Below are 20,410 nucleotides of genomic sequence, written 5' to 3'. Positions count from 1 at the left end.
TGGAACAACAGACAGTTCCTGTCCCAGCGAGCTGGTATCATAATTGTGCTTGTGGGATGCTGGAAGTGGTGGCAGCAGAAAGTTGGGGACCTCAGATAAACAAGGTTTATCAGCTGGTTTCTCTGCAGGTTGGCATGGTTGGAGCAGAGAAGCAGAAGAACAGCACATGAGCTGCCTCCTTTAAATGGCTCTAATAACATAAAAAAATGCCTTCCCATGATTTGTCTGTAGCTCTAAGAGACATCTGAAGTGTGCTGGCCCCTTGCCATGTCTGCAGTGGCTGCTGTTATCAAAGGTGACCGTACGGAAAAGTGTTTGACTGAGGAGGGAGATGAGCACGTGAAGATGAACATTTTTGTCTGTTCAAAGTTTGGGAACCCCTGTAATGATTTCCATGCTTACAGACATGCTGGTTGTTCGGCCTACTCAAGTTTAATAATAACAACTAACTGGAAGCCTTCTGAAGCTGTGAATTGCACGGATTTCCTCGTGGGAAAGCAAATTTAAAGAATAATTTGTTATTGTACCTTTTATTTGTTGGATGCTGTTGTTGAGGAGTGCAGGGGAGTGGCGGGAACAGGACCCAAGCTGTCAATGTACCATTGGCAATATTAGAGAGAAAATACTAATTTTTTATGGCTAAAATCAGTTTGGGATGCGTGAGGGAGTGTGTTTGTGTATATATACGTGTATGAGTGTGTGTATATGTATTATTGCCCTCTAATGGAAAGAGTCTGAATGGCTCAGCTTTGTCTGTTTCTATGGGTCTTGCAGCAAAACAATATTTTCAGGATGTCTGATATTTCCCATTTTAGAAGAATTTTATAATGTTTATTCAGAATTCTGATGCATCTTTTGTGAGTAATGTTCCTTTAGTTTGTATAATTAATTTGGAAATCTGTAGAAGGTCCACAGCTTAGAGAAGTGCCTTTTCTTTGTTCTCTGAAGGTTTATTTCAGCTCAGATGTAACTGCTTGAAATTCAACATTTTATTCTGATACTTTTACCACAGTGCCAAAATAATAACTGCATTTTGAACAGATTTCAGTACACTGATGACATCAAGGGCCTTTTGGATGTGTAGATTTTGCTCCTTTGCTTTATTCCATCCAGAGCATGCCCCTGTCTCAACACCCCTGCTGAGCACCCCGGGTATCCAGGATCTGCCCAACTCCTGAGCTCCTCTCTGGTTGATGGGTGTTCCCAGTGGCTGCTCCACCCCATCCTGCTGAGCGGCTTCCTGGCTGCTCCCACGTGTCGTTTGTTTTCTAGGAGAAGTGGCAAAAGTGTGCAATGTAACATTAATTCAGACCGAGTTTTCAAATCTACATGAGATTCGTGATAAAGTCAAGTGGTCTAATGATGTGTGGTAGGTTAGGGTTTGTTTTGCTTTTTAAATAAAACTGTCTTTGAAGGTAACTTTGGAATGACTCCAGAAGGAAGGCTGCAGGTGGTTGGGAATGGGATTACAGTTGTTTGTACTGAGAGTAGTACAATTCTCTGTGTTCTTTATAGTGGCATCCTAAAACAGCCATGTTTTTTCCTAGCAGGGCTCTGTTTTCATTCCATAAATACATGTGGGAGAGTTCCATTTCAGAATTACGTTTTTCTCTCTGCAGCCATGTTCTTTTCCTTTTCAAACTTTGAAGTGCTTGCTTTTGCAGTGGGATAACTGTGCAGGGTTTGGGACACACAGCAGAACACCCCTGGCTCACGCTTCCTTCATCTCCTGCTGCAGATCCATGGAGCAGTGAGTGTCCAGAGTCACCTCCCTGCCCTCCAGGGGGTTCCTGATGGGGGTGTTGCAGAGAGATTCCTGATGGATATGGATTGCAACAAGCCAAATATTCCTACTTCTGAAATCATGTCAGTGTTTGAGGCAGAGCAGCAGCTCATTTCACAAAGCTCTGCTACAGTACCTCCAATCTCTGCACGCTTTTAGCTGAGTCCATCACATTTCTATTTATGATCCAATTACAAGCTGAATGTAGGCTGGAAGAGCAGAAGGAGCAGCACATTAATCAAATTCCCTTGTAATGACTGTGTTCTCATGTGGGTGATGCTCTGAGGTGTGATACAAGGCAGGGCACACAGTGCTGGCTTTTCCTGTCCTTGCCCAGGGCTGGGCTTTCCCTGGGCTGTACCTGTTCAGCTTGGCAAGCATCCACAAAAGGCTGTTGTAGTGATGGGAGAGCTTATTCCTGGCAGCAAAAGAAATTGTCCCTGTGTTTCAGGCTACTACATTTTCCATTCATGGGGAAAATAGAAATAATTTGCATATGTTAAGAGAGAGATGAAGGATGTTGCAGGAGCATCTTCTCAGCCCAAGATGGGGACTTTATCTGCATTTCTAAATATTGATGTTTTTCTTCTGAACATGATGTTTCCTAGCAATATGCTTTTTTCCTTGGAAAAGTTATTTTCCACTTACAGTACATTGGCAGCCATTGTTTGTATTGTTCAGGATCAACCCTGGGATTTTTGTAAATGTTATTTTGATTTGATGACTCTGTTCATCAGTGAATTATGAAAGCTCTGATTGTTTAGGGCACAAGAAGGGCACAATGCATTACTGGGTCACATGCTCACTTAATGCATGCACATTGTGGTGGCAGTAGTAATAGCTCCATTAAAGAACAAAAGGTAGCAACACATAGAAGCTCTGGATCTGGCCAATCCCCTCAAATTACCATAAATATTTGAGCAATCTGAATAGTTTTGGACTCTGTAGTAAAGCTTTCCTGTTTTTATCTGGCACTGAAGGAATGTGGAATAAAGTATTCATTTAACAAAGTACAAAAATGTGTGCTATGCAGTTATAATCATGTGTCATTAATCAGAAAATACTGCAGAAACTCTGACAAATTAAAAACACAAGGATGTGTCTGCAAGGGCTTTTTCAGTCATTAAAAAGCTGCTTCACCTCTCAGGCAAACTATTTAATGGCAACTCCTTGCTCAGTGTACTGACATCTTCAAAGGCTCTGACATCTGTCGGCCTTTGAACTACCATTAAAAAATATTATCCCATTTCCATTCTTTTATGCCCATTTTTTTAATTATAGTCCTTCTTTCAAGTTAGGAACATGGTTGGTTTAAATGATGCTGTCCTTTCGTTTTCAGCCACCCAGCTGCGGTTTGAATAAATTGATGTAGAATCAAAGGCGGGACTTTAAAGGGAAAAGGTTTGATGGACTTGGACTCCGAACCAGATGAGGTTTTATGATGAAAAGGGTTTAATCCCAGCACAGGCATCGCTTCTATCAGTTGAGCAGTACAAAGCGATTCATATATATAGGTTCACGAGAAATGATCTATTTTTTTTTTTTTTTTTTTAAACAGCACAGATCTCTTCAGGACTTGCAAATGTGGCATTAGCTAATATTCAGAGAGCTGATTTCCTTTCATCCACCAGAAGCTTATGATTATAGTACAGTTCTCGAATTGGAAATGAGAGCTGCAACACAGATTTAAAGCTCTGCTGTCTGATTTGTATTCAATATACATGTCACTGCGGGACAAGCCCGTCTAGGCCGAGCTGGTTCAATGAAGGGAAAAACAGTTTCAGCATCAGAAATTTTGGGGGGGGGTGGGGGTGGGTGGGAAAGGTACCAATTAATTCTTACCTGCTGTACCTGAGTATTGTGTGGGATACTTGGTGGATTACTCTCATTGCCGAAGCTGTGCAAACAAACCCTTGTGGTAACATTTCTTTGGCATCAGAAGCTGCGAGGGAATACGCAGAATTAATCAGTAATGGCTCCTAAAGCAGCCATTTATATGGAAGGCAATGTTTGTTTTTCTGTGCCTGAGTTTCAAGGAGGTTTAGCAGAGACAGCCCTGCTATTCCTTTATAGCCATAGCCTTCATTAATGTGGTAATTAGGCCTGTGTGTGGGGAAAACTGAAATCTCTGTCTCACAAGTGCATCAGAAGCCATTTGTCAAAACTACCACCTCAAGGTATCTAAGAAACAATCTCTCTACTAGTTCCCTGATCTTTGTGTTAGTAAAAATGTGCTACAAAGTCATGATTTCTTATTTTCACAGAGTAAGATTGTGTCCTTCAAAACAGTGATGCTTTCCAGAGAAGGAGAGCAGCAGATTTCAAAAGTCTGCAAATTGTGTCCCCTTAGAAGGCTGTGCCTCACTGTTGAACAGAAAGGAGACAGCTCCATTTGGTGCTCTGCCTCAGTCAACAGTTTCTCCTTCAAACACTTCCCACAGCTGTTGTTCCCTGCCAAAATATTCTGTTTTGGAGTAGTACATTTTTCCTGATTTCTTAATGCAATTTTGAGGTTGTGTTTTGGGTTTGTTTTTTTGAGAGAAGAGAGCAGTAAATATAAACATGGACCTGTATAAATGGATTATAAATGGGTCATTTTATTTTACTGCTATTTCATAGAGTCTGCATGTTTAGTATGTATTTAGATTTTTATATTTAAACTGTGTATTAATATTATTTGGAGTACAGTAGATCCAAAACAGTTGCATAAATAAATCTGAAGAAATTCCTGCGCCAGGATGCAGTGGGCTATTTGTCATTCAGAAAACGAAGTGGCATCAACTGAATTCAAGGACAAACCGAGGATGAAAAGGACAGAGATCAACAGAAAGGTGCCAGAGGAAGACACTGAAACCCTCTCGATTTCAAGGGAAGGAATGTTATGCACAGTTTCTGTTTATTTTGGAAAGATCATCCTGGAATTGATCTCATCTTTCTGAACTGGTAGCTGTGGAGCAGGAAGCTTCCAAAAGGTCTCTGAACTCTGGAGAACCACTGTCGAGATGATGGGAAGAGTGCAACCAGCACTCAAGGGTGAAGGTGCAGAGAGGGAGACTTGAACCAGCATCAGCTGGGGGTATGTGGCAATAGGTACCATCACCTGATGCCCTCAATTCCAGCCTGGCACCTGAGTTGGTTAAAGACCACCTTCTCCAGGATTTTCCTCCCCAGGTGGAGATGACACATTTCTCTGTTTGATATCAGGCTTGACACTAAACATAGTCTACTAGAATGTGCTTCTTCCAATAAAAAATTGAATTGAAAAGGAGAAAGCTGAAAGCTGGACCTGTGTGTGTAGTTCTTCATCTTATTTGTTGTGAGCAGCTAATGTGAGAATGAGAATTTACCACAACTGATTAACAGAAATACTGCAGCCATTGTTGCTGCCGTGCAGAAATGAGGGATCTGTGCAGTTAGAAGCTGATTATTTCTTTCAAGTCTAAACCTGTGAATGACACAACTTTTATTTCTGGAGGTGCTGGATTTCAGGATTTCTGCCCACACATGTTGACAGTCATGAACCCGAGAACAAGGACTTCATGTTTGGTTAAAGACTGTCACCTTCACTGTAGCAGTGCGACGTCAGAAATGAGAGAGGTTCCTGCTGCTCGGCATTCTTTGGCAGAGGAGAATAAGGCAGGTGGTGCATTGAAGTCTTCTGTTGCTGGCCCAGAGAATGACAGAGCTGGGTTCCTTATTTGGCTTCCTGTGATTATGCTGTGGTTTTGAAAAATTTCTCTTTTTCATCTCAGTAACAGTCAGGGCAGAGCTTGGACAGAGCTATGAACTGGGAGTGTGTTCCTCAGGTACCTCTTGAGTTGGTCATGGCAGAGGCCTGAACAGGAGTTGCTGTCCAAAGTGGGCTTGGCTATAAGTATGAACTTCGGAAATCAAAGATGAGAGATATTTTATGCATGAACAGATGATTACTGAGGCTTTGTATCTGCAGCTTGTTTTTGGTTTGTCCTGTCAGGTTTTGTGTTCGATGCCATTTCCATTAAAGTCATCATAAAACCCTCATGGGATGCGTGGGGTCAAACTTGGGAATATTCAAAAAATGTGTGTTTTGAGCAAGAAATGCATCCAAAATAAAAGTGTGTGATGCTTTTCTAGGTGTTGTTTGGAGGCATGGGGTTGTTTTGGCTTTTTTACTTACAGTGAAATCTTTTCTCTAGCTGACAGGCAAAGACATTCGCATAGACAATGCAGCGTGTTCCTCTTCTGGGGACAAATTGGGAATTATAATATGTTTAATTTTGCTGCCTCATAGAGATGAATGTCTGTAGTAATCCTTAAATCTGCAATACATCGTGTCTGCATTTAAATCAGAATTACACATTGTTCAGGAAATGTTAATGCTTTTAGATTTAATGTGTGGAAAATTTAAATGCAAATGTTTTTTAAAAGCTTTGACTTAGGGGATGCTGGACACAAAATGCTCTGAGATTGACAGGTAGTTCTTCCCAGTCCACTGCAGAGATCTTTAGGCTCCATTTCTGGATTCCATTGCAGGAAATTCCTATTCTTCCTTGAATATCAGTAGCTTTTCCTCACTTTCAGAACAAGCTTTACTCCAGTGTTATTTCAGAACTGAACTTATCTTTAGCGTTCATCTGAGAGGAATATTTTCCTTTCACATCCTGAAATGCAGAAATTAAAGCTTTGGAGTTCTTCATAAAGGAAAACAGGGAAGGTGTTTGGTGTAAGTTTCATCAATTATCATTTAGGGATGGATTGTTATGGTTTGTATGATGCAGAAAACCTGCTATTATATGTCGATTTTCATTTACTTTTTAGCCACTCTTCATTTTATTTCTATTTTGCTCTCACAAGTTATTTTAGGGGATCACTGCATTAAACAGGTATTTATGGCTGATTTATTTTCTTGTCACCATCAAATTTAAGTTCCATTAATGCACTTATGTAGATTGTGATGTGCCCATTTGAGAGTCTGCCATTAAAATTCTGTGTAGAAAGATGGAAGGAAATGAGTCCTCTCCTGGCAGGTCCCTTAGCAGTTTTATTAGAATAATTTTGTTTGTACAAAGAAGAATACAAAGGTAAACATTCCTTTCATCAGATAAAAGGAGAGGAGAAAGACGGCGGAATTTTTAATTTTTGTCTCACTAATCTGTTTCAAAGCAAATACAATAAATCAGGGAAGAAGAATCTGCTCTGGATCAGTGTCCCAGGCAAGAGGGCCAAGTCTCTTACAGGTCTTAGAACAGTTAAATGGAAAATGTATTTACATTTATCAGAATTTCAACTTGGTGAGTAATCCTTTGGCTCATCAGTTCTCTGCATTGTTTTGTTACATGTGTAAGCTCGAGGTTCTTCCCTTTGACTAAAACTCATTTTGTTAGGAAGGCAGTGACAATAACCAACCTAGATGAAGTTCTACTTTCTAGCTGCTGTTAACTAAATTGGAATCAAATGTACTTATGTAAATTAAGAAATCAAAATAAGCTCTGTTAATTTTAAGCTCTTCGTGGAGCTGTTCAAATGGATGTCTGATTTTCTTTCTTTCTTCCCCCCTCTCCTTTTTTTTTAAGCCCAGTTTGTAGCTTAAGTGCCATTTACATTAACTGGGATTTAGGCAGATGACTGGCTTCTGTAAAAGTCCAGATCTATTTCAGTGCACTTCTTTTGGGAAAAAAAAAATCATCAAAATTTGTGTTTTCCTTAATGCCATGTCACAGCAGATCTCAGAAATGTGCTAAGATGCAGAAACCAGAGTCAAGCCAATATTTTCAGTGTAACTTTTCCTACTGGCGTTTTAATACCTGTGTGTTGCTTATTTCTTTTTAGTTTTCAGAAATACGTGGCAAAGTTAGTGAACAGTTTGGGAGTCAAATCACCTGTTAATTGTTGTTTAAGCATATTTATTTGCAGGAATGACACAGGTAGACTCATTTTTCATTAATTTTATTGGAAATGGAGCTGAGCAGAAGGTAATTGTTGTTCTTCATGAGTCAGCACTTCCACTGTGTTTCAGGAAGTGCTTAACAGGATTAGACAAGACAGAGCAAATACATTGCTAAAAAGTAAAATCTAGTCTTGAAGGGTGCTGGACTTTGCTTGGGATGGTGTTCAGTGCAGGATTTGTGGTGAGGGGGGTGTTTGGCCATGGTTTGGATACCAAAGGTGAGTGGTGTTTACCCTCCAGCATCACTGTCCAGGTAGGGTGGTATTAAACCAGTCCCCACCCCAAACTGAGACACTGGTAGCTACAGGATAAGCAGAGTTAGTAGGAATAAACTTTTGTCAGATTTGTAAATGTTAGAGGCATTTTTCAGAGCATGCACAGTGCTGGAATAGCCCAAGTAAAGAATCTTACCAAGGAGGTTTGACCTTTAAAAGCAGCTTAATGCCATTAAAATTAATAAAATAAATATGTAAGTTAGCAGCTCAACACCTCCATTTACAAATCCCAGTGGGTATTTTCAAGAAAGATGTCAGAGGTACATTTGCAAAGGTGAGAGAAGTTGAGGTTGTGTGGAGGTGGAGTGAATAGACCTTTGCATAAATCCTGGAACATGGGGATTGAGCTCTGACCCTGCTGAACTGCACACATTTCACCCTTAGTTGCACCTGCACTGCCGGTACTGAAGTTTTTTTGACACTGGACATTCATCTGTGTGAGCCTCAAGATCTGCCCCTCCCTGTGTGGTGTGAGTGTTAGTGAGGTTAGTGCAGGTTAGTGAGTGCAGCTTTGGTTTGTGTACGTTTCCCTCCAAGACCTAAACTTGATCATATCCAGCCTGATTTATAAACAGAGAACATTTCACTTATGAATGTATTAATAACTTCACCCCAATCACTGCAATGTAGTCACATATAGGATATATATATATAAAGATATATAAATAGGATGAAGATGGCTCCTTTTTAAGAAGCTCTGCAATAGCACCAACATTCTGGACGGATTTTTTTTCCCCTCAAGAATGAGAACACTTCAGTATGCACAAAATACTATATAAGCATACAATAAAATGCATCTCTGAGTGTTGAAGCTGATATTTTGGTGTTTCCAGGAAGTCCTAGATCACTGACCAGGACTATTTATAATGGTGGGGGTGCTAATTTCCATGATTTTCCCTGGAAGGGCTTGCACAGCCCCATGCTCTTGGAATGATCAGTGCTCTTAGGAACCAAGCCCAACCTACTATAGTCGTTGAACTGTTGTTCATTTTCACTTCATTTCACACCATTTCCTTTATCTGCTCCCTTAAATACCACATTTATGGGCCTGTGTGTTCTTACCCAAAAGGCATTTAAACTTGACAGTGTAATAGATTGTGCTGCGAAAGCTAAATAGCTGTTTATTACTTACCCCTGCTAATTTGTGCTCTGCCACATCATTACCCATGTGATAATGTGCCACTGGTTTTCTTTGCAAATGAAATCGCATCTTTTGAATGATTCATAATATTGACAAATTGCTGATTTTACCAGTCATGAGAGAAAAAGGATAATAAATTCTTTACGTATTTTAATTGAAATTGCCATGGTATAGAAAATATTTTTTAATATAGTTGTTTAAATGGACATGATTATGTTCATTACAAAGGAGCCACAAGTAGCTGCCAGGTGGCTGGACTGGCCAGTTGGAATTCCTTTGGCATGGAGAAAAGCAGGTATACTGGGACCAGTGAGTCAGATTCAGTAGGATGATTTGTGGATGAAAAGATCAGAGAGCCATTAGGACTGTGCCTGGGCCTTGGCTGGCAGGGTCCAGAGGGTAAAATTCATGAGCATAGTTCCTGAAAACCAGAGTAAGATCAGCTAAGGGGAGGATTGTTGTCCCTTGCAGAACTGCAGTAGAAAAACTCATTAATATAAATCAATTTTGTTCTAAACACAAATCAACATTACACACATTTGAAGTTCTTACAGCTACACTTTTTTTCTAAGCTTAGAGCTGCAAATATTTGTTTCTTTTTCAGACTTCTTTTATGTTAAATGCATTGGTTGTTTTTGTGATGGTAGAGAAACTTGTATGACCTGTTTCCCAGCATTTGATAAAGCTTTGTTTGCTCACAAGAAAGCTGAAGCCATTCAGATGCCCACTTTCAGCAGATAATCCCCTCTAAGGTGTTTTGCAGTAAATGTGCCACCAGTTGCTGCGTGTCTGGGACAGGACACTTCATCCCTCTCTTCTGGGACACTGCACTGATCATGGGTAAAAAGGGAGTCATAGTCACCACTGAATCACTGGGTGTTCCTACTTCGTTCCTTATTTTCCTTCCACTTCTTCATCATCAAAGTGAGATCTGTTTTTACTACAGACTGCCTTTCCCTTGACTGGACTGATCTCCTTTCAAAAATAACCCGGTGCCCAATAACAAATGTTATGGATACCTCATCCGTCGCTGTCACACTACGGCAGCGTGACAAGGCACAGAGAGACAAATGTCCCTTTCAGAAGGGCCCAGCTGATGTTTCACAGCACACATTGCTCATTTTAGTGTTCTTCCAGAGGAGGAAATGCTGAGAAGGTCTTGGCACACAGAGGCAGAAGCTGCTTATCTGTGGGTCAAATAGGGCTGTAACTTACAGGCTGATACTTGAGGTTATTATCCTAGAGGAGATCTTTGGGATCATCCAGCCTAGTCCATGCTACTGCTCAGAGGTTCTGGGGGAAGTTGCTGTAGGTTTTTTTTAAATGTTACATGCCAGCAAAATTAAGCACAGCAAAGTGAGCCCTGTGCAGTCATCTCTGACTGGAGCCAAGTTAGGCCAGCGCAGAAAACTTCTGAAACTCAGTCTGAAGAGTTGTCAGGAGCCCCTTGAGAAGTGCAGGGGTGTTTAACAGTGATGCTCTGTTCCAGCAGCCTGAGTGCTCCCAGCAAGACAGAGCAACGAGGTTACTTCAGCTTCATCTTCTGGGAGATCTTAGTCACTTACTGTAAATCTGCTGAAGCAACACCTCAGTGACTCTAGATCTGCGCCTTGGGGAATAAATTAGGAGTGCATTTCATCTTAACTCTCCACTGCCTTGTTTTTGTGACTTTAAAATGCCCTGGACACTGGAGCTGAGCGTGGTGATGGGTGCATGTGGTTTGCTGTGTAATGCACTGAGACAGTGAGCTCCGTGTGTTCCATCCCCATGAGTGTGAAGATGCCGTCATGCTCCAGCCTCTTCCTCAGAAACTGATCCAAGGAAATGCTTCATGGGGGTGAAGTAGGAGCTCCTGAAAAATAAAGGGAATATGTGTTATTATTGTTTTTAATTAGACCGTAGTCATTCAGTCCGTTTCTCATCCCTGTTGCCTGTAAGTGGAGCAGAGTTTCAGACATCAGCAACAGATTTTAATTTAAACTTTTTGCCAACTTTATATTTTCTTATGCAATTTACTTTTTAAAATTAAGAGCACATGTTTTCCTTCCAAATAACACGCAGTACATTTATTGGCATTTTAAATAGGCCAAAGTGAGTGACCAACCTTCTTTTTCTTTCAAGTCTATTTTTTTCCCTGCAGGCAAATTGCTGTGGGCTTATGACCCACCCTTTTTATGACACTATTTCAGCACAGATATTCTTAGTTAGAGTTCTAAGTTATTTCTTTGAAACAGGAATAGAAATCACCACCTTGGCCAGCAGTTTCTTCATCTAAAGGACGTACAAGTATGTCATATAAACTCATATGAAATCTCTACTCTGTCACACACTTTATGTGTTTGTATTTTTGTTTTATTTGGGATACTGTGTAAGCTGGTGTTGTCTTGCTATTTGTTGTCCTGTATGTGGATTAACGGTCATTTTACAAAATGCCTCCTTGTTTGGGGCATGTTCCTGTGGCATGGCCATCCTGGGAATTGCTACAAACTTCTGCATCCTTTCTAAAATAGATACAGATCTCTCTTATTTCATGTGCTCGGACCCACACAACCGAAATAGAGACTACAGCACTTTGATCCAGAAAAGGCAGCAAGTGGCAGTAACATTTTGGCCCTATTATGTACTGTCAGCCTTTATTTCTTATGTTTAATCCCTGTTTAGCACAATAATAATTTGCTTAGACGGGGTGTTTAAGGTATGTTTTTCTCACAGCAGCTCTTGTACTCAGGCAGTTGTTTGGAGCATATAAACAATTTGGTTCCCAAACAGAGATTTGGGCAGCCAGAGGAGAATTTGAGAAACCAATACTGAGAAAGAGGACTCAGTGTTACAAAGAAACCATCCTGCCCTCGGATCTGGAGCCTGAGAAGTGAGATTTTGTAACTGCAGCTTTTATTTTCCCACAGAATTGTTAAGAAAAAGACAGTTGCTCATAAGTTTTATATTTCACAGATTTTTCGCAACTGAGAGTTAAGTCATCTTGGGGCTTTTTTTTTTCCCAATTTGCCTACATTTAAGTCTAATAATAGTTTATTAAACCTGGCATGTGGAATAGCAGAGTCTTAGTGCTGGAAAGTTTGGGATTCATTTCTGCAGCAGTTGGGAGATATCCGTGTCACACTAAGTTGTCTCAGGCACTGAGTTGTTCGGGCGTAAGCTGCTTCTGCCACTGACTTTGTTTATGGGAAAAACTAATCTGGCTGTGAGAACTGGACTTATTTGAAAGTAATTGACAAGAACTGTGTCTGGGATGCCCAATATAAGCTTTTTCCAGTCACTTTGGAGAGATTAGATGTCTCTTAACATCATCTTACTCGCAGTGAAGTTGCTCCAAAGGGACTCCTTTAATCATATTAGTTTTGCTGCCATCTTCAGAGTCTTTCTTCTTCCCTAGTAGAACCAAATCTGCTTTTGCCATCTATTAGGTCCAACACTAATGCTCCTTTGCATATTAATTACTGCTACTTTACCTATAACATTCAGCTCACTATCGGCTGTCCCCAGTTTTGGCTCTGAAGGCCGGGAGCTGTTACTTTCTCCTTACAGAAAACGTGGGCTTGTGTTTCATTTTCTGATGGCTTTGTACAAGAACCATTGAATAAAGAATGAAGTAAAGCTTAAAAGGTGTAACAGTTGAGTCAGGAATTCACCCAGTCTTTATTTTGGCTTGTAATGTCATTTATGAATGAATTTTCCTTGTATTTTAAAAAGTTAGCCTTGATTTCTTATCCTAAATATTTTAACAAACTTTTTAGGGAGCTTCTGAGCAATGTAATTCTGTAGTTTCACTTATGTGTGTGTGTTGGGGGTGTAATTAAAGGAAGTTTTTTATTTTAAAATAGAAAGGAGAAAAAAAAAAGAAGGAAAGTGGGGGAATGAACTTTCAAGAAGAACTCTCACAGATTAAAATATAATTGTGACTATTCCAGGCAGGACTTGCACTGGGGCAGCTGTTAAAAACCCCAAATTGTCCGTGTGTCAGTTTGGAACTCAGACCATATCATCCATCAGCAATTGCAGCTCTTGTCTTCATTGAGTTAGTGCTGCTTTGGGTAAGGAAAAGGCAGGCAGGCTGTCATGTTCTTGTGATCTGGAGATGAAATCATTTTCCGAAAGAATTATAAAAGTACATTGCGGATTATAATTATACACTGAGACGTACTTTACATTTTCAGTCTGTATACAGATTTAATAAGAAATTAAACATGTGTAGAGGAAAAGCTCCGGAAAGGAAGGAAAGGATCTAGTGCAGATTACAGTATATGAAACATATGTTTGAGATAATGCTGATAGGGCTGAAATATGTGGCCTGTGTTAGAGTTCTGTACACAAATGACGTGCTCATTCCTTCTCCACCATACACACAACCTTACCTTTGACATAGCAGGGACTAATGCCAGTGAGTAATTAAGAAAGTATGGAAGCAAAATGAGTTTCTGAGATGGTTAATATTATTTAGTACATGTTACAGCTGTGATAGCTGAAGGACAAACTGAAGGTTTGAAGGGAGAAGACGTCTTTTATTACACCATATAGTTCAAATAGCTTCAAAAATAGGCAAACTTTCAAGCCTTGATTTTTTTTCCTCTCTCAGATCACAGTATTTATAGGAATCTGTCTTGGGAGATTAATGTACAAGGCAATAGATCTGATAGTCATTCATGTCCCAACTTTGGTCAGAAACAAATGTTTCCTTTTCAAAGTTTTGTAGTAATATGGTTCTCAGAGGCTGCAAATAGATGGTGTAGCTGAGTACAGACAGTGTATTAAAAGTGTCTGAAGAAGAAAAATAGTAGCTGGAGAGAAGGAGCAATTCAGAGCTCTAGAATCAGTAACTGGAATTCCAGGACAATGGGAACTTTAAATATACACTGCTTTTCCTCAGATTTTCTTGTGAAACCTTTAGTAAGTTGAGCTGAGCCACCTGTACTTGTTTGATTCTGCTCTCAGTATTGTCACATCCTCTGTGAAAGAATTCCAGGGAGCTGCAAAGTTTCTTGTGAAACAGGGAGGACAAAGGGGGAAATCCTGTGTGAGTTTTCTAGTCAAAGTGGTCATTTTCAGAATTACATTTATAAATGAAAACATCCATGTGCTTTCAGTGTCTTGCTTCACACTTAGCTGTAAGGACAGTGCTTTATGTCCCAGGTGTGGTGCTCCTGTACTTCAGTGAAGAACCCACAGAAGAAATGGAGTTAGAAAAGTAGCTAGTGAGAGTTACATGCAAGTACAATCTGAAGTAATAGGTGTGTATCTACTCCTGTTGTAAAGTAGCAGAGTGAATTCTGTAGGATTAGGAGTAACACAGCTTTATCTTTGTCACTTTGATCCCGCCCCCTTTGTGTCCCCCCATCGGGGACTGGCAGCGATTGATAAATGATTGGTGACACTCTGGTAGCTCACTGGAAGGCAGCAGGTCATTTCTGAAGGATAAAAAAAAAGGCATGGATAGGGTATGTAGTGATTATATGCCACAAACTCAAATTTTCCTCCAAAAATATCTGTCTTAGCAGTGCTTTGGGCAGGAGGAGCTGTATTTATCCGTGTGCGTGAAGAGAAAGGGAAGAGTAAGAAGAAAGGCGAAGAAAAGGCACAGAGCATCCTCTGAGTCTGCTCCTACCCCAGCTAACAGCCTGTTGGAGAAAACCAAGTGGGTTTTGTGTTGTGGGTTTGGGTTTTGTCACTTTGTTTGCTCTTTCTCTCAGGTGATCTCTGGTTTGGAAAGCCAAATCCGCAAGCTGAGGGAAGAGCTGATTCAGGCGAACGCTCTGAGGAACCAGCAGCTGCTGGACCTGAGCCTCCAGCGGGACGAGGAGAAGCTGAAGGCAGCTCGAGACATGGAGGCAACACTGAGCAGTGTGAAGATGGAGATGGAAAAAGTGATAGCAGACCTGAAAAAGAAGCACACAGCAGAGACAGAGGCGGCCTTGGACAAGGTAAGGGATTCACAAAGAGCAGCTCCATGGGGGAAAAGTGCAGCGATCACCCCAAAGGTCAGCTGAGCAACATTTTCCTAAGGAAAAATGTTTAGGGGTGACTTGAGTTGAAAAAACAGATGCAGACCATGAGATGCCAGAGTCACAGCATGAGTGTGGGATGTTCTGTGGTTCTGTGATGGAAGCCTTTGCTCTGGACATGCTGGGGCTGGGCAGCACCTCCAGCGGGGGTGGAAGGTGACATGAGGTGCTCAGGAGCCAACAGGACTTTAAAACCACAGGTGATTTCACAGGTAAAGCCAGCCAGGACCAGGCTAATCTTTCTTTGCTGGAATAGAGACAGTAGAAAGGCTGGTTCTGCCTAGCCAAGCTTTTTCTACCTTAAAAAGAGGGTGAGCTCTGAAGGAGGAAAAAACTCAGGCTCAGAGTGCAAGGAAATTGTGTCTGGTTGCCACAATGGCTGGTCTAATTTTACCTGTGTACATCAAATGAGAAAGGACTCCGGGTAAGATTTGAAAATAGAAATTAGTGTTTCAGATTGATAAAGGCTTCCCTCCCGTTCCGTTCTGTGGGGTCACTGCCCACATCCCTGCTTGCTGAGCATCCGTTGGACCCATGTCTTGAATTCAAGTATTCCCCCCCATTAGGGAGCAAAACATGCAAGTTTTATTTCAAAAGCTAAACTAAAAAAACCCTACTTAATATTTATGGTAGACTGTGTATGTGTAAGCAGATAGTTGTTGAAGTGTCTTTTATACATTGCATTAAGGTACTAAATCACACATTTTCCTTCAAGGGGGTTGCAGTGGCACAAATTAACAATCTGCATGGAGTGTTTGAGCAGCCTTTGTGCAAGTGACATTTCATTTACCTGCGTCAGGTTCTTGGTCTGTAATTTTAAAGAGCATTCGGAGGATTATGTTGGAAATCAGCCAGCCTGAAGCCATTAAAATGGCTGTGATCAACAATTCAGAATCTTTTCTGAATGTAAGGAAAGCTCTGCTTGGCATAATTATTTAAAGCCAAGGTCACAGAAAGTATTTAAACCTTTGAAATTCATCATTAAAGGATTAATTTTAACTCAGGAAGACATTGTCATTTTTGCTTAAAAATGGAATTTGAATCTCAATTCTTTTCTTTCTTTGATCTTTTTTTACATGTGTAGTATCGCAAAAGAAAAGTTAACTTCTTTACATCCTCAAATTAAAGTTACAAATAATCCTTCATAGGGCAATATCTTTAATAGTCTTGAATTGTCATTTCTGTCAGAAATACTGGTTTTCTTTAATTTGTTGGATTTTTTTTCTATTTTTCAAAAAATTTGCTAATTTTAAGCTATATTAACTGCTATTGTATTTTTTTTCCTTTAACCTACTTCCCTATTTTACCCTAATCTGAAGAGCACATGTTGAGTAAAAGATAGGAGGGGAAAAGAAAAAAGTATCTCTGTTGAAAAGTCTTTCACAGACATGTGAAAATACCTGGCATTACCTTCAAATCTCCATTTCCCCATTCTGTTTCATTTCTGTCTTGCAATTGTAGAACTGTGGCAATTGGCCACAAAATCCAAAACTCAAAGTAGCTTAGAGGGCAAACTCAATTTAAAGCTCAAAAGTAGCAGTTTCAGCTAATTTAGTTCAAATCTTGATCCTATTACAATCCACAGAACTTTGATGAAGATGATTTTATCCAAGAGGGGGGAAAAAGCATCTTAATTACATCATGAGCCTTGAAACTTGTTTTTGAAAATATTTTCTACCAGGTTACCTTGAAATTTAGGACAATATGGGAGAAAAATTTGTTCTCTAAAGTTACTTTTTTTGGTGCCAATTTGTGAAGACTGCTTAAAAATCCAATGGGAAGCTGAATTTCACAGTTTAGGCGTGGAACATCTGACTGTCCAGATTTTCTGAAGGTCAGTCCATTCTCAAGTGAGGGATCTCATTCCTCTGTGATCTGCTCTGTGAATAATGTTGATTTCTGTGTGGATTGCTTTGTGTCATTGTGGACTGTTGTTAACGTGAACATGAGGAAATACAAAAGAAATGATTCATACTTCAGTGACAAGAAAAACAAAAGTACAAATGGGTAGAAGAAGATCCAGGATTCCTCTGGCATTGCCCTCCCCATAGTCCTGCTGCCATGGGGATGGGAAGGAGGAGAGAGGCAGAGACAGGGGAAGGAAGAGTCTTCATTACAGGCACACTGAACTTTTAAATATTTGTTGGTATTTGTGGACAACTTTTCAATATTTAGGGACACATGATTTATTCAGGTCTGTAATTTTCTGTTGCTTAAAAATCTCAGCTTTAGAGCTGGGACATTCTTTATTGTCGTGTTAGTTCCTGAGCGTTCCCTTTACACTCCAGGGTTCGTCAGGATCGGTGTCTTTTGGAGATTCCTGGGACATTTTTAGGATTGTGCCTGTTTTTTCCTGCTTTGCTCCTGTAAGATATTGATGCATTTTCAGCATTTTCTGTACATATCTAGGTGAGCTGACCAAAGTTTTAGGATCATTTTCCTGCAGTGTTTCGCCCTGTTAGGAGGAAATCCTTCCCTGTGAGGATGGTGAGGCCCTGGCACAGGGTGCCCAGAGAAGCTGTGGCTGCCCCTGGATCCCTGGAAGTGTCAAGACTGGGTTGGATGGGGCTTGGAGCACCCTGGGACAGTGGAAGGTGTCACTGCCCATGGCAGGGGGTGGCACTGGATGGGCTTAAGGCGTCTTCCAACCCGGACCATTCCATGTTTGATATTTGGGAACACACAGACCTGGAGCTGGGCTCTACTGATGCCTGATTTGGGCAGGGCCAGGTGTGTTCCAGGTTGCATCAGCAGCACTTGGGGCATGGACACTCGTCAGCCAGGTGCAGTGGACTTGGAGCATTTCCAGGTTTGCCAGGCATGACTGAGAGCAGGAGACAAAGTCTGAGTGCGTGCAGATGTCGGGCTTGGCCGCCGCCGCTGTTTGTAACGTTCTGTGGGATTTTCTTGGCAGAGGAAATGAGCATTCAGCACGGCCTGAGCAGAGCAGTGGACAGGCTAACAATGCTCAAAGGAAGCAACCTTGGAACACTGAAAATATCTCATAAAAAAGCTCCCTTTGAGTAGCACACATGAGTAAATTGGAGTGGGAGAAGATGATGGTGGGGTTTTTTTTCCTCTCTAAATAATTTTCAACATTTAGCATTTTATTGACTTTTTTTCTATATTTAAATAGATATTTTGACTCATTCTGTTGAAGGTTTATGCAGGTTCCAGGAACATCTAATTCTCTTTCAGTGCTGCTTTTCTTGTGGAGAAGTAATTTACATTTTTGTGTATTGACTGTACTGAACACACACGACATTTGATTACAGGACAGAGCTGTAGTCAAAAAAAACCCAAAAACGAGTTAAACACTTTAGTTTTGGGACTGCAATTGTTTTGATGGAAGTAAGCTGTGAAGTGGTTCCCTCTGGAGAGATGGGACTCCAGGGTGGCACAAAACCTGGCCAGAGCCATGCAGATCCTGCTTGTAGGCTTTAATGATGTTGATGTTAGTTGTACGCTGAGATTTCTGTGATTTTAAATCAAATCTGATGTTTACAGTTTTTACCTGTAGCAATCACTCCACCTGTATCTGGTGTGAAGTCCACGTAAAACTAAGATGCTTGGGGACCTTAAAGTTAAGGTCACTCTGTAAGTGACCACTTCCCTAATTAGGAATAATTTTTCTATACAACAGTTTTGTTGCAAGTTAATGTTTTTGTAATTGGGCCCTTTTTAAATCTTTTCAGACAGTGTCCTCTAGTTGGATACTTATTTTCTGAGCAACTTCTTGCATATCATTTGCAAATAAGGTACTGATAATGTGCCCTAGAGAACATTTCAGTCCCTCCTTCAGCATCAGGCTCTGTGATGCTGGATTAATTCCTCACTCAGCCCAGTTGGATGTAACTCTTTGGGCATATATTCATGCTGCATATGCAGGAATATCTGTGATTCACAGTATCTCTTCTGGCACTGTTGCAGATGATGTCACACTGTTCAGCACTGGCAAAGAAATAGAAGATGAAGGGAAAGAATATGACATCTTCTGAGATGAAAGATACTCCAAGAGATACTTGGTTAAAAGTATTGAGGTTCCCCTAAGCAGTTACTTCTGCTCCTAAAGTACAAGCATTCTGTGCCTTCCATGAGTTCACATTTCTCAGTCCTGTCTCTCCAGCTCTGGTTCCTCTCTGCCAACTCCACATTTCATTAACACCAGACATGGTTCCATCTTTGTCCCTAAGACATTCTGAGAACTGGATGCAATGGAACCTTTGATCTGACACCTTTCACTTCATTAACTTGAAGACTGAAGCCACACTTGCAGATAACTTTGTTTGTGGAGCTGTTTTCACACTCACTGCAGTGATTCCCTGGTTATTTACATGGGGGCAGATAGGTCAACCATAAAATGTGGATGTATATTCTTCCCGAGTGTAATGATCTCATTAAATTGTGTCTAATTGTAATGCAGACCTATGTTTGTGTCCTTGCTGAATGCAGTCAGGATCTCTACCAGTTGTAGATGTGCCATTTTTTTAAACTTGTTTTGAGTCTATTACATCAATTATTTAGCTTAGGCCCCAGCTATGAATAATTTAAAGAGCCTCCAATTCTTACCAAGAAGAGTTGGATGTTTCCCAAGACTCTTAATTTTTTTCATTATAATCCAAGAACTATTGTCTATGATATTATCTCTCTGTTCCAGAGTAGTAATATTTTTATTGTTTTTGTTTTGTAGAGCCTGTGTACATTAAATTACATTTGGTTCTTGAACGTTTCTGACACAGCGATAGTGATTCAACTTATGTTAATAAAAATGAGCGTAGTACTTTGGCTTTGTTGGAGACAATCTAGCAAAACCAGAAATGTGATGCCAAAAGATCACGTAAAAGCAAAACATGATGCCAAAAGATCAAGAAGAAATGTATTTCACAAAGAGAAAATATTTTTAATGTATATTAGCACAACAACCGCAGATTATTTAATCTGCCTTCATAGTACCTTTCAACAAATCTTTTACAAACCAGTTTCCTCTCTAGTGTGTCCCTTTTTGCACTGCTCCTTCTGATTCCTCCAAAGAAAAAGCAGGATGATGGTGGACCAGGAACATGGTCACAGGAATTGCATCATCCCTCAGGGGAGCCATTTGGAAGAGTCTTCAATCAACACAGCCAAACATGAAGAAAAAAATGGTAGAATCATCTCAGGGATATTTCACTCAAATAAGACTAAACAGAATTTATGGCCCTCTCCCTACTGGAGATGTTTCAGAGCAAGAGCTGCAGTTATTCACAGAGTTACTCTGCTCCTATCTCC

The 20,410-nt window shown here is 40.5% G+C and overlaps 1 protein-coding gene across 6 annotated transcripts in view; it reads left to right on the top strand.

The window, feature by feature from the left end:
* CEP112 (centrosomal protein 112) overlaps nucleotides 1-20,410 on the top strand; it is a 159,582-nt gene that overhangs the window by 84,721 nt on the left and 54,451 nt on the right. For 5 of the 6 annotated variants that reach the window (XM_069032391.1, XM_069032389.1, XM_069032390.1 and 2 more), the window contains one exon: nucleotides 14,831-15,061. In XM_069032391.1, the coding sequence (XP_068888492.1) occupies nucleotides 14,831-15,061 (231 nt within the window). Of the gene's footprint in view, nucleotides 1-14,830; nucleotides 15,062-19,072; nucleotides 19,513-20,410 lie in introns of those variants that run through there. The other variant, XM_069032392.1, reaches the window with a different exon arrangement.

Source organism: Aphelocoma coerulescens, chromosome 18, assembly GCF_041296385.1.
Source record: "Aphelocoma coerulescens isolate FSJ_1873_10779 chromosome 18, UR_Acoe_1.0, whole genome shotgun sequence".
Lineage (NCBI taxonomy): Eukaryota > Metazoa > Chordata > Aves > Passeriformes > Corvidae > Aphelocoma > Aphelocoma coerulescens.
The sequence above is the reverse complement of the archived record's forward strand: the minus strand, read 5'-3'. Positions and strand labels throughout refer to the sequence as shown.